At 43.3% G+C, this 14,651-nt stretch overlaps 1 protein-coding gene across 1 annotated transcript in view; it reads right to left on the reverse strand.

The window, feature by feature from the left end:
• Positions 1–14,651, reverse strand: part of KTN1 (kinectin 1) — a gene marked incomplete at its 5' end in the record, with an annotated part of 56,361 nt that overhangs the window by 25,589 nt on the left and 16,121 nt on the right. The window contains 16 exons of the mRNA XM_080345407.1: positions 212–280; positions 445–535; positions 1,207–1,244; positions 2,076–2,144; positions 3,059–3,149; positions 3,276–3,310; positions 4,559–4,627; positions 7,840–7,930; positions 8,049–8,086; positions 8,495–8,563; positions 8,876–8,966; positions 9,560–9,597; positions 11,396–11,464; positions 12,475–12,641; positions 12,954–13,041; positions 13,979–14,111. Of these exons, the coding sequence (XP_080201533.1) occupies positions 212–280; positions 445–535; positions 1,207–1,244; positions 2,076–2,144; positions 3,059–3,149; positions 3,276–3,310; positions 4,559–4,627; positions 7,840–7,930; positions 8,049–8,086; positions 8,495–8,563; positions 8,876–8,966; positions 9,560–9,597; positions 11,396–11,464; positions 12,475–12,641; positions 12,954–13,041; positions 13,979–14,111 (1,246 nt within the window). The remainder of the gene's footprint in view (positions 1–211; positions 281–444; positions 536–1,206; positions 1,245–2,075; positions 2,145–3,058; positions 3,150–3,275; positions 3,311–4,558; positions 4,628–7,839; positions 7,931–8,048; positions 8,087–8,494; positions 8,564–8,875; positions 8,967–9,559; positions 9,598–11,395; positions 11,465–12,474; positions 12,642–12,953; positions 13,042–13,978; positions 14,112–14,651) is intronic.

Consider the following 14,651-nt stretch of genomic DNA (forward strand, 5'->3'; position numbering starts at 1 on the left):
AAAAGCTTGGGCATCTAGAGGACTGTGATTTCTGAAGGACAGCAGTATTTATACTACATATTTACAGCTTTATATCCAAGAACAGTGTAGCTCTACCATTAAAAACTTCCCTTCCACAATGACATTCACCAGTGAAAGAAGAACTAGAACAGAAATGAGGGAGCAGTGCAGCCAAGGCTGGGTCACACTTCTGGCACTACGGTTATTTTACCTGTTTTTCCATCTCATGCTGGGAATTTCCTACTTCTTCTTTCAGAGCCTCTATTTCCTGTGTCAAAGCCTTTTCAATGACAAAACAGACAGGATTGGACAATGGAAACACAAAAACGCCACAAAAATGGATGCTACATATTCATCACTGTAGAATGCCATGCAGTAACAAATAAATGGTAGTCAGAGGCACAGACACAGAAAAAGAAAGGTAGATATCGCAGAGATAAATACCTGCACGGTCTTCTCCTTGCTTGCTACTTTAAGGATTTCAGCTTGTAGGAGTTCTTCCACTGATTTGATTTTTCCATCCTTCTCATGGATCCTTAAAAAGATCAAAAGAACAACATTAGCTGGCTGAACAAATGCGCAACTGGGGCAAATACCCACGTTTTGATTCTGCTCTCGCATCGCCAGGCTCTGGCATCCATAGTGGGACCTCTCACTATTGCAGGTGCCACCTCTCACTACAACCCCAAATCCAGACAGCACAAGCAGGAGAAGTAGGAGGAATAAGAGCGGCAATAGTGCAGAACAAGCTGGCTCTATATACCAGTAGTTCATATGCTAAACAGATACTATTACTGTCTAAAAACACAAATTAAGGTATCAATAATCCCTGGAATGACACACACTTAACTTCATCCTTCGCTGGACATTCCAGCAAAGCATTTATCAACCTCCAATACATACATAGAGTAAATAAGCTCATTCCTTTTAGAGTGTTTATGAATAAAAACAATTTTCTGACAATTCAGTGCAATTCCTTGTCTAGTCAAAGTTAGGCTTATGAAATTAATTGCTTACCAGAGAAGCAACAGGATTTTCTAAAAGGTATTGATCTGACTTGATGTGCTTCCAAAGCGATAAAGCTTCCTGACACACACATTCACCTCTCACCCAGTTAAAAGCAAATCATTCCAGCAAAATACTTGTAATCATGGAATACAGACAGACAGAAGTAATGATCAGAAATTACACTGTGCAGTAACTTACACTTTCTGAAGTTCTTCTACCAGTGATTGGAAGGAAACCTGTTCAAAACAGAGCTTCAACTTAGGAAAACAGAAGAGAAAAACAATATGCAAGTGTTGAGAGGTAAGGAGCAGGGAGCTTGAGCTCTTTGGCACTGGGGAAACTATGCGGGAGCCTGAAGTTTTTATCCATCTGGCTGCTCCTGAGAAAGCTGCTGTTGGTCTCAAGTTCCTGGCAACCTGATAATACCAGGTGTGCTGCAAGTTCCAGGAAAGCAAAAGCAAGCCCACACCATCTTTACCAGGAGAGGCTGAGGTTCAGGACCAGCGTCTGATCAGCTAAACCTTTACCTATTGGCACTACCGCCCATGTCTGCACAGATATTGTGCTGCTCGTCTCCCATAAATGATTTCCTAGAAACTAAGTGGTGTCCTGTGCTGTCCAAGCAGAGCTGGATGTCAAGGAAAGGCACTGAGCGCATTATCAAAAACAATAATGCTGTGACAGTGTCACTGAACGGAGAAATAAACAAGGAGACTAAGTCACACCTGCCCAAGTGGGACTGAATCAGAATGAAGCTGATGCAGAATGAGCTGCCTACCAGCCGTGCTTGCTGGAAAAAAGCAACCCACAGCCATTTTGGTACGTGGCAAACTCCAATCAACCCAGAACTGATTGGAACCTTTACGTCTGCCACATTTCTGACACTTCTGCAAAGGATTTATTCAACAGAATTATCAGCTTCGAAACCGATGTTGGAAGAAAACAAGATGCTTTGCCAACAGGCTTCAAAAGACATCTTCACCTTTTTCCCCTGACTTTTGCAACTACAGCAAGATTCTTTTAGATTTAGCTTAGGTGTAATAAAAGTTTTAGATGAAAAGTACTACCTGCTCCGATTGCTGAATTTGCAGGCTTTGAAGTTCTTTTCTCAAGGATGAATTCTCTGTTCGCAGTGCCTTTGAAAGCAAACACACAGATAATGAAAGACTCATTTGTTGGGGAAAAAGTGTTAAGCTTGATGAAAAAGTCATTTTGTTTAGAACAAGTGAAAGAATTCGAAAGTCTGAAAGAGACCCCCTCCCTGCAGCAGTTGGAGCCAAAGTATTCAATGGACTAATTATTCATTAGAGACAATTTGGAGTGGACTTCAATCTATATACAGGAAGCTGGAATCCAGGGAAACATCAAGGCAATGTGCTCACATCTTTGGCTGTTTAGTAATGGGGCAGTTTCACAGTGCACAACCCCACCCCAGCACAGGGGTCTCAGCGATGCACCTGGAATTTAGGGACATTAAGAAAGTGAGCATGGTCTTGGCTACACCCAGGACAGAGCTTCCAGCAAACCCCAGCTGAAAACAGATAGGGATATTTGTATTGCCTTTCCAGATCACTCATTATTAGCTTCTTTACAAGCACAATAGGAAGGACCTTTAGCATCACCCCAGAAATGTCACTAGCTTATGATCCATTCAGTCCTTCTGATTACTAAGTAAGCAAAGAGATGCAAGAGCCCCATACAGCCAAGTTTTTACAAAACACCCTTTCCTAAAGACTGATTTGTTGCAGATTAAGCCAAACATCCAGCTCTGGAGATGTACTCACTTTATTCCAAAAGACACGCGGTAAAAATCCTAGTACATTTTTGGAGCATTTGTTGAAACCAGACTAAGTAGAGAGAAGCACTTACTGTATACCATCAATGCTCATGCTTAGTCTATCTTACCAAAAAGGTTTTAACCTTGTCTTCACGAGATGCTTTTCCTATTCAAAGGGAACGATCTCAAACTGCACTATGAGCACTCCAACATACACTTCGCACAAGGATACTTAATTGCTACTTTGCCATAAAGAATAATGAGATATTTTACCTTCAGCTCCTCCTCTTTATTAGCCACCTGTATGAGTCCTGCCTCAAGCAGCTCTTCAACTGTCTTGATTTTATCATCTCTCTCTCTCACACTGAGAAATCAAGAGTATTAGGAAAAAGAGTTAACCTTTGAAGGGAGTTTAGTTATCAACAATAACCATGCTTACAAAAAAACCTGGATATTTTAGCTTCTGATTCAAAAGAAGAAAGTTTCTTACCTTCTTTCCATCTGCTCTAACACGTCTTTGTTCGCCTATAAAAAACACAATAGGGTGATCGTTAGTTGGATCAATAATGGTTTAGGATTTTTTAAGCAAATAACTGAAGAGCATCAACTTAACCAGAAAGGAAAATAAAATAGGGGCAGAATGTCCTCATGGCATGTGTGTCTAATGTTGATGCTGGAAAGACATCACTCTTTTAGGGGAGGTACAGATCCAGCCCAAATGCCTCTATGATTTTATACTGGTGGACTACAGGAGTTCTGGTGACCAGATGCTGTAGGACACAGGATCCCAGTGATCCTATGGACTGTCAAACACACCAAGCACCATGTGGCATATAATCCATATACCAGCCAGCTCACTATCTGAAAAATGGGACTCTTTTGAGCATTTATTGAAACCACAAGCTCCACTCGAGGCTCACTTGGAGCATTTATGATTTCTCAACACCACCACATTGTGAGAGGCCACATACGCCAGCTACCAAGCAAAATCACTTTTCAGATAGGACACTAAACCAGCCAGACCCAGGGGAATAAGGCTGCAGATCTGGTTCTCCATCAGAAGAAAGGAAGCCGCTCCAGACAGGGAGATGTTGATGAGCAGACACCAGTACAGCAAAGGAAATAAGTTTCCTGTCCTGCAAGTCTTTTTTCCAGCATTTCAGGAAGTTTTCTCATTCCACAATGGTACGAAGCCAGGGGTGTTCAAAAGAGCTCCCTCTCCAAAGCAACACTCGCAGAGGAGATGGGGCTGAGCAACTCAGCAGCTTTGAACCTGCAGCATCAGACAGGCTGCAGCGGCTGTGCCACGGGCAAAAATAGAGGAGGGACAAAAGACATCACGATGCAAATAGCCTTCCCATTCCTTAAGTCTGTTCTTTGGTTACTACATTCATTCCAGGATGGAAGAAAACAAGATCTCACTTTGTTCTCCCCACAGCCCAGTAAGAGCCCCCTCCCCTAGAAAGGTTGGTTGTTCATGGGATTTATTCCAGAAAATTGCTGATACTTCTGCAATCTCTCCCTGTTTTAAGTTCTTGCTTGTGTTAAGCCAGCGTTCCTCAAGGGAAGAAAACCCACATTTTGTCTGGACACTCCTGACTAGGTCTAAAGGACAGATACAACTGCCTTACTTGAACCCTCCACGGAAAACACCTAAAAAGCAACAGGTTTTGACACCAACCAGCTCAATCTGAGAGCAGCTTAAGAAAAAAAACACTCAAGTTAGGAAGAATAGAAGATATTTGAAACAACCTCAGCAACCACCAGCTATACCTGCTCAGACAGGAGAGACTGCAGCTTCTGAACTTCTGCTTGCAGAGCCGTGTTCTGCTCCTTGAGAACCTGGAAGGAAATTTAAACATTAGATCAGTTCAGAACTGCAAACTCCAACTACAGCATTTTCATTTTGGCCATCCTTACATATATGGTATATATGGTATAAGGATGGTATAACTAAATAGCACAGAAGTCGTTCCAGTGAGCTCTTTGGAAGCTACAAGACTACAAAGAGTCTTTCCCCTTCTTTCTTGCTTTTCTGTATTAATACTTTTGTCTGTATGTTCCCATGAAAAATTCAGCTGTTACCACCCTTATTCACTGGCAGAGGATCAGACAGTAACAAGTGTGAGAGGCAAGAGAAACTGCATTTTCTTCCTAAAGCAGCATCAACATCATGTCAAGATTTGGTCACCGCTTCTTAGAAAGCACATGGTGCAGGATCACCTCTCCAGTTCTCTTCAGCTGCATTTATGCTCTCTGGATATTTCCCTCTTTATGCTGTCTGGATTCCTCATACATATTTTAAAATCCTCCTCGATTACTGCTTTTTGGTTTACAAAGTGTCTTTGAAGACCTGGTAGGTGTTTTACAAAAGTAAGAAGCAGGACATGTGATCTGTGCTTCAGACCCAAAGCCTTACAAAGACAACACAAGCAGGAAGGCAGAGCAGTGGTGAATATTAAAATAATTGCTCTGGATTGAAACTGGCTTCTTTCTTTTGTGTGCATGGGAAAAAAAGGAGCGCTTCCTCAGGTGGAAATATTTGGTACAGAGCTGGTCTGGCTTATGTTTGGGATCAAAGACAAGAGGAAGGAAAGACTAGAAGGGGACACGAGATTCATGCTGAGAGTATTCTGTGGATTTCCATAGTATCATGATGATGACAATATGTGTTCGGTTCCCTGTTCACTTCCCAAGAACTGCTAGAATTGCCCTTGCTGATTTCTGCATTACTCAGCACAGTTGATTTCAGTTGTTTTCCCAGCTAACAGTTACTGCAGAAACCACCACTCTAAGGAAGTTCAGATTTATTCCCTCCTCAGATTCATTTCCACCACTTCACCTGCCATTTTAAAACATTCCCCCATGCTGAAAGCCCTGAGAATGTCACTAGCTTGGGAGTCAGACTTACTCAAACCTCAACCTCAATGCACTCCCCAGATTGTTTATGCACCCACATCACTGAACAATCAGTCAACAGCTTTATTACAAAAATCAACTTACGTTGGACTTTGTTTCCTGTTCTATCAACTGAGCAAACTTCTCTCATTGTCTGACAGCTTAGAGGAACTACAGAGCCTTGCAAGGGACTCTCATCAAATTCTCTTTGAAAGTGCCGCTTCACAGAATCTCACAGAGTGGTTGGGGTTGAAGGGACCTCTGGAGATCATCCAGTCCAACCCACCTGCTAATGCAGGGTCACCAGAGCAGATCACACAGGGTCATGTCAACAGTTTAGCATTTACAAGAACAGTTTAGCATTTACATGTCAGACACTTTTCAAAGATGCTATTTGTCTTCCCAATAAGATCAACCGGTTTGAGTAAAAGCACAAGAACCTGTTCTGTATCAAGAGAAATACTCCCTGCCCCACTCTATGTCATTTGGTTTCCCTGACACCCTCAAGAGCTGTGTCCACACTGCCTGTCACCACTGCATGCCAGGAGATCACTCCAGAAGAGCTCACACCAACGAAGGTACACGGCTGATCTTCCAGGGTGCTCCCCAGGCCACAGGATCAATCCACAGCTTGGGACATTGCCTCGGTCAGCACGCTTTCCTGACTTGCCCAAAGCGCTTCCCAGGTCTGAGGTGGCCCCAGATCTCCTCACAGCATCATACACAAGGTCTCGCTTCATAAATTACAGAATCACAGAGTGGTTGGGTTGAAGGGACCTCTGTAGATCCCCCAGTCCAACCCCCCTGCTCACGCAGGGTCACAGAGCAGATCACACAGGTGGGTCCAGGGGGTTTGAATGTCTCAGAGAAGGAGACTCCACACCCGCTCTGGGCAGCCTGGGCCAGGCTCTGGCACCTCCCAGCAAACAAGTTTCTGCTCATGTTCAGATGGACCCTCCTGTGGTTCAGTCTGTGCCCGTTGCCCCTCACCCTGGCGTTGGGCACCACTGAATAGAGTCTGGTCCATCCTCTGACACCCACCCTGAGATATTGATCAGCATTGATCAGATCCCTCTCAGCTGCTCTTCCCCAGCTCAACAGCCCCAGCTCTCTCAGTGTCTCCTCATCACAAAGATGCTCCAGACCCCTCAGCATCTTTGTGTCCCTCCCATGGACTCTCTCCAGTAATTCCTTGTCCTTAAACAGGTACCAGGTACCCTCGGCCTTCTTGGCCACAAGGGCACATTGCTGGCTCATGGTCAACCTGTTGTCAACCAGAACTCCCAGGTCTTTCTTTGCAATGCTGCTTTAATATGTGAATCAAGTTTACTACATGCTTGCTGACACCTTCAAAGGGCTCCAAGAGACCCACAAGTGCCCCTCCAAACCACGCTGCCTCTGACATTCTGAGATTCAGACAGATTTTCACCAGGAACAACAGAAGAATAGCAGCACCCAATATGGACTTTAAAGGAGTTAAAAAGATGGAGTAAATTCCCTTCTCAGGAAGCAGGTCTATTCCCAACAGCTAAAGTACACAATAAAAAGCCTGAAGTGGTAGAGGGTAAGGAGGAGTTAAACTGCTCTCTGCATACACCGTCTAGAAACAAGGGGCAGCTGTGCTGTGCAGATCCCAGACCTCAGCACAGAAGGCTCTGGCAATTTAACTGCAGCCTTATGAGAAACAATTGGGAAGCTGGCAGGAAAAAAATAAACATTTTTACATCTACTTTGACAGAAAAAAACCCAAAAAAAACCAAAAAAGAAAACAAGACCTGACAGCAAGATAACCCAAGAAAAGGCTCACTCCAAGGCCTTGGAAGTGGTATTAGAAGGTGAAATGCAGGCAAGAATCACAATAGCTTTTACTGAACTCTCTCTTCTTCCAGATCTCAAAGACCTCGCTCTTCACAAGTGCAGACACGGTGCTTAACTTGTGTTACCCCCACCTCTTACTCTGCTGCACAGTCTGTTGCCACTGCTGTGACATCCCACATTGCTCTTCCCTTGCAAACACAATACTGTGATTGATCTTACCACCCAGAAGTAGGTTCTATTTTACAAATGAACATTCAGTTGTGTGAACCACTCCAAAACCTCCCAAGTCTCGAAAACTTCATGTAAACAAGCACAAGAATAGCTATTTTGTATCTTACCTTGAATTCGTCTTTTGTGTTTGAAATCTGAGCAAGTTCTTCTCGAAGCTGATCTTCAAGAGTTCTTATTTTGTCATCTTTGATGTGAATGCTGAGACAGAGCAGAACAGTTAAATACATTTTCCCATTCAAGTCTTACAAAAAGCATCGTTTCAAAACAACAAAAAAAGACTGACAAACATTGTTTATCAAATCCCGGAGCTATTTACCTTTTCTGTATCCTTTCCAGCTCATGTGCAGCAGCAGCCTAGATATAAAGAGGATTAACACAGACTTAGGAGACATCACATGATTCAATCAACCACAATATTAGAAAGCTACAAGTCATTTGGCGTCTCAGCACATGACTCACCAACAAGAGTAGAAGGGGTAAGCTTGTCTTCACACACTTTACAAAAAGCAATATATACCAGGCAAGCATGCAGTTACACAAATGGAAGATCTCAGAGATTCATTTGACAACTAGAATTATCTCTAATTAGACACTTTATTTCCACCTCTGTAATGAAGAGGCCGCACAGCAGTAACCAAGGGACAGCATCTCACATCTTTAATGTGCTTAAGCTCACTTAAAGCCAATGGATCTGCATTTGCATTTATGACAGGATAGTGGGAAGGGAATAAAATTAAATATTTCATGAAACAATTGTGTCACCTGTTCATTTGTCAGAGCCTGTAACTTCTGTACTTCTGATTTCAGGGACAGGTTCATATTCTGCAAGACCTGAAGGAAGGAGAAAAATAAATACATTTGCACCTTGCACAGAGATAGTATTTCCATTAAGTTCACTCTCCAGTGCAAAGTATTTCAGGTTACTTTTTGAAGGACTCTAAAGGTAACAGCAAGGAAAAACACCAAGGTTTCCTATCAACAGTTTCTCAGCAAAGCATTGCCCTGGCCTAGAAGGGCAAAAAGATCAGCAGACTTGTAGCTGAAAGAGCTGCTTCTATACCCAAAAGCAGTAGCTTCATTTTGTATATGCAGCCAGGGAGCCTCTACCTGTACCAGCTGCATTTACACAGGTTTCTATTATACCTTGAGCTCTTCTTCCTTGCTGGTTAAGTTGGCATGTTCATTGCTTAATGAGTCCTCCATCTGCTTTATCTGTTTGTCCTTTTCCGCAATCCTGCGCAAATGAGAAATGATGACATTTCAGTCGTACTAGAAGGTCTTGGATGCAAGCGGCACATGAAGCATCAGGCTAAACACAAAACACACACTGGCCCTCCAGTCCAGCTCCTGCTCTAAATCCTGCTGACAGCACACTGAGTCCCAAAGCTTTCCCATCCATTTTAAATGCTGTTTGCTTGCCCAAAGATTTGAGACATTCCCTAGCTCTGAAACGCAACAATCACCCCAACTCCCAAAGGGAGAAATCTCCTGGCACAGTCATATAAGCCCAAATATTAACAGTTATTCATGGTCATGCACATTCCTGCGTGGATTCCTGCACATAGGCACCTGTAACAAGAAAGACGCTCTTTCCGTGTCGCATATAGAGACACGTACAGACTCCAAACCTAAGTCCAGACAAGGAAGGGAAATGCACAGGAAGCCGTTTCCCAGCTCGTAAGTCAATCTCAGTGAAAAGTTAAAAGCAAGGACAGCAATGTTTCCTTCACCGATCCCTCCCGTATGCGAAACACGTGCATGGAGGAAAGGTGGCACGAGTTAAAAGCCGGTAACAGCTCCCAAACATCAGAGGAAACAAATGCTCACACTTTGTGTAGTTCTTCTGCCAGGACCGAAGCCGAGGTCTGCAGAAGGAAAAAGAACAAAAAGAAACAGCTGAAAGTAAAGCAAATCAAAGAATGCTCATCTACAGTGAGCCAGGAATAGCATTTGTAAGATTTGTATAGTTATTTTAAACTGGCACAGGACAATTCCAACTATTTCCTGGCTAAGGAACATTGGAGGAATACCAGCACATACCCGTATCCCTTCTGCTTTGTACTAAGGGAAAAATAAACCATCTGATTTGCTCTTTACCAGATTCATACAAGCCACAAGGATCACCAGCACTTGTCTCCCAAGGATTAAGTGCTTTACAGGACATTCTCTGACCAACCACTCAATTTAAAACAAAAAAACAACCACCAAACCCTTGCACAGTGCATCAGGACTCGTGTTAGTAACAGAAACAGCAGCATAAAACCAGTAAGAGGCATTTTTGCACCCTGGAAAAAGCCTGTTCCTACGTGGTCACCCACAATGGGGCAGGAGAGACCCGCCACATTGGTTATCAAGGCATCTAGGGATACCTGCAGACTATTTCACATCTAGTTTGGTAGCAGCTGTGGCAGAACATCCCTACTCATTTGTGCTTCACATACATGGGTCTCTCTCCTTACCCAGCCTTACCCTCCCTCAAAATCCAGGATCTTGCAGAGCTTGGGCCCATTGGACCCAACAGCAACTGCTATAGTGCCTTATCCAGATCAGAGCATAGGGAACAGCATCAGAGAGGACAAAAAAGGAATAGTTCCAGTCCCAGAGGGTGTCCTTAAACAGTTTCATCAAGCCCCAATGTCCCAAGGGGTCTCCAAGTCCATTCTCACTTCCCCAAAGTGCTATTTTCACACCCACTGGCCATGGTGGAAAAATGACCCTGGGTTTTCATGGCCAGCAAGGAAAGCAGACGCCTCCTTCCATCAGCCTCCTTGTGTAACCCAGAGCAAAATAAGGGACATTTCCCTGGGGATTTCTTTTCAAAGCCCTTTTAAAGAACTGGGGTAAGAGGAGCAGGTCATGAAGATGCTGTAAATCCAGAGCGTCGCTTTCTTCACGACTCTTCCCATCTAAAGGGTTAAAGCACCAAACTGTTCAAACAAAGCCAGGCGATACATTTTCAACCTGATGTTGAACTACATCAAGCACATCCATGATAAAAAGCAGGACCCAACAGCCTCCATTTGTACCCACAGAAAGGACAGCCTGTCTGAGCTGATTTCTGTGACCCAGTTCTACACAGAAACAACTTTGGTGACTGAGGTTTTACATCATGTTTACAATAGAAATAATTTCTCAAACAAACTAGTCAAACTAAAATTTCTGAAAGAATGGAGAAAGGCATTGTGCAGGTTCAACGGGTTTTCAGTGGTTTTGTTTCAGTGTTTTTATGAGTTTTCATTCTGCACAGCAATCACCACTGCAATGAGCAAACAGCTTTATATGAGAGCTACCGTAAGATGTTGCTTCTCAACCCAAGAGAAAAACAGGATCAGTCAGTTCACAGGACTGCAAAAAGACCAGAGAACCACAAGACAGAATTGGACACATGCAAAGCTACAGAAAACAAACATTCAAAATGTATGCTACCCTTTGGTTACAAATGAAAGCCACTACAGAAGAAAGTAAGTGGTTTTTCCCCCCAAACAGACAGAAGTTAAAACTTCAAACCAGTTTGAGAAACATTAGAAAAGAGGATGCTACCAAATCTTTGCTTTCAGCATTACATCTCATATCCAGCTACCAAAAAACAACCACCCCACAACTGATTTTTAATGGAAGTTCACAAATCAATGCTACAAAAGAAAGTCTGAGAAGATGCTGTACCTGGGCTGCCATTTGTGAATGAAACTTCTGAAGCTGAGCATTCAAAGCATCATTCTGCTCTATCAGCTCCTTGTAAGAGAGGACAGAAAGAAAAGCAAGCTGAGATGTGCGGCTAGTCGACTTGTGCTAGGATTAGCTCTTAGCCATGATTACGTTAGTAAGAACAGTTTAGCATTTACATGTCAGACACTTTTCAAAGATGCTATTTGTCTCCCCACTAAGATCAACCAGTTTGAGTAGAAGCACAAGAACTTGTTCTGTATCAAGAGACAAATATTCCCTGCCCCACGCTACGCCATTTGGTTTCCCTGACACCCTCAAGAGCTGTGTCCACACTGCCTGTCACCACTGCATGCCAGGAGATCACTCCAGAAGAGCTCACACCAATGAAGGTACACAGCTGATCTTCCAGGGTGCTCCCCAAGCCACAGGATCAATCCACGGCTTGGGACATTGCCTCGGTCAGCACATTTTCCTGACTCACCCAAAGCACTTTTCAGGTCTGAGGTGGCCCCAGATCTCCTCACAGCATCATACACAAGGTTTCGCTTCATAAATTACAGAATCACAGAGTGGTTGGGGTTTAAGGGACATCTGGAGATCAGCCAGGCTCTGGCACCTCCCAGCAAAGAAGCTTCTCCTCATGTTCAGATTGACCCTCCCGTGTTTCAGTCTGTGCCCGTTGCCCCTCACCCTGGCGTTGGGCACCACTGAACAGAGTCTGGTCCATCCTCTGACACCCACCCTGAGATACTGATCAGCATTGATCAGATCCCTCTCAGCTTCTCTTCCCCAGCTTTCTCAGTGTCTCCTCATCACAAAGATGCTCCAGACCCCTCAGCATCTTTGTGTCCCTCCCATGGACTCTCTCCAGTAATTCCTTGTCCTTCTTAAACAGGGGAGCCCAGAACCAGACACAGAACTTCAGTTGCCAGATGACAGACTGGCACACAGTTTCCTCATCCTTTTTTCAGCGGGAAACCTTTACAAAAGCAGCATTTCAGGGATATTACTGTGTTTATGTTGGCACCAAGTAGGAGGAAAAAACCCAAATTCTTAAGATACTTGAGCAATAGTACCTGCACCTGCATTTGCATGGAGTCCTCCGCAGAAGCTCTCTTTTGTTCAGCCTCCATTAACTGCAGCATCCTCTGCTCCAGCTGCTGTTTTGACACCATTGTATCAGTAAGTTTACTGTGCAAGCTCTGGATTTCATTGTCTTTGGCCACAAGCTTATTCTGCACATCTGTAGCAGAAATGTCAGGGTTTTAATTCAGAAGTAAATATTTCACTTTTGGGGAAATAATTTTCACTGTAAACAGGGAGGTTGATTAGAAGCCTCATTCCAGCAAGCAAGGTTCAGCTCTCTCATCAGCATTCAGAATAACTGGTATCACAACATATTTCTCCAGGGTGCTGAAGCCATAATGACTTCACCTGAGCTTTGTTTAAGCCATTTATTTGATAATGCTTCTTTTTTTTGGAAAAAAAAAAGAAAACAAATAGCAACAGCCAAATCACTGCACTAAGCATTATTTGGGAATGTTGTAATACGTGCCTTGCTGCGCTGCTTCGTGTTCTGCTGTTCTTTTCCTGAGATAAGCCTGGATTTCTTCCCATCTTCTCTCTGCTTCCTGCTGCTGGACCTTCACAGTACGACAGAGTCAGTGAAAAGACATCTAACCTTTATTTTTGAAACATTCACAGTGCATCTCTTCAGTGCTATCCCCAAAACATAAGGCAATGAAGTGGTTTCTTGCTTCCATTAAGGCACATCAGAGAGCCCTGTAATCCGCCTCCTAGAGTGGTTTAGGTTATTAATTTGAAAGGCAAATTGTGAACTAGATTTTGTCATGGGCTCTTAACAGGATGGTTTCTGTAATATGGAAGTGTAGCATCTTTGCCCTGCAAGTTCAGAATTAACACTAGAAGCCAGACTAACCAAGCATCACAAAAAGTCTGCATCTAGTAATGAGAACACGTCTCAACTCCAGATACCAACCTGCAAGGGCTAGAGACTGGGAGAACTTTTGGTACCTAAGACTTAATTGCAAATATGAAAAAAGTAATGAGATCTGCATTGGTGTTCTCACCTGAAAACACCATGTTTCTTCTGGAAGAAACGAAAGTATTAATACAGAAGACCTTTTCTTCCAAAGAAAAGGAAAGAGATGCATCCGGAAGCCGGATTCTTCAAAAAAATAGGTCTATTTATAAATGTAAAGATATATACATCATTTAAAACAAGAAATAATCAAACAAGGACAATGCTATCTGGATGAATTACACCAATATCAGATCTTGCTGGAACTGTAAGTTCATAGTAAATGAAGTTCAACATCACCAGTTAAGCTTTTATAAACATATTTAGCTGGAAGAATAAGTGTCACTTCATAGACTGGTTTGCAATCACTCAAAACCTCAAGTACCAAACAAAAACATTAAATAAGCCCATAGGCTGGCTCAGCCTATCTGAAAATAGATACTTGCACATCTGAAGAAGTCAAGAGAGACTTAGTGGCCAGGGACACGGCTGAAATAACTCTCACACATGACTGGACAGGCAGAGAAAACCCAAATCACCTTGAGCTGAGCAACCGCCTGCTCCGCGTTCTTCTTCTGTAGCTCCTCCTGCTGCAACTTGCTGCTCTTCTCTCCCAGCTCGTTCACCAACCTGGCGTAATCCTGGCGCAGCTTGTTGAGTTCAGCCGACTGCCTAAAAATACACATTTACACAGCTTGGGTTTTTGTTTGTTTGTTTTTGTCCCCCAAGAAGCATAGGCTGAAACAACAGCTACTCAAATATTAACACTAAGTCCTATATTTTCAGCCAGAGAGTTGTACCAGGTGTTTTGGGTTTGTTTGTTGTTGGTTTTAGGTTTTCTTTTCCCCACCCCCCCCCATACTGCTTCATTCTAAGAAAAGGATAAGGGTCAGGTACTCTTGGCCATCAGCAAAGCAGCTACACCCCATCGAGTCAGAAACAAAAGGTCAGCAATAAGCCACAAGCATCAGCTCCTTTAAAACATTTGCAAGCTGACAGGCATGATTTGGACAAGGTTGTATAAACTAGAGAGGCTCAGCAAAAGCAAAGGTCTTGCATAGAAATTCATATTCCTCTTTCCATAAAGGATTATTGATCTCAGACCTACTCAAAGACTGTTCCTCCTGGACTGACTGCACACATCTCTTCAGATTATATGTTGCCTCCTGGCCTTGACTTATCTATTCGCTTATGAAGGTACCTGGTGCAGTC

This window comes from Nesoenas mayeri (genome assembly GCF_963082525.1).
Source record: "Nesoenas mayeri genome assembly, chromosome: 5".
Taxonomy (NCBI): domain Eukaryota; kingdom Metazoa; phylum Chordata; class Aves; order Columbiformes; family Columbidae; genus Nesoenas; species Nesoenas mayeri.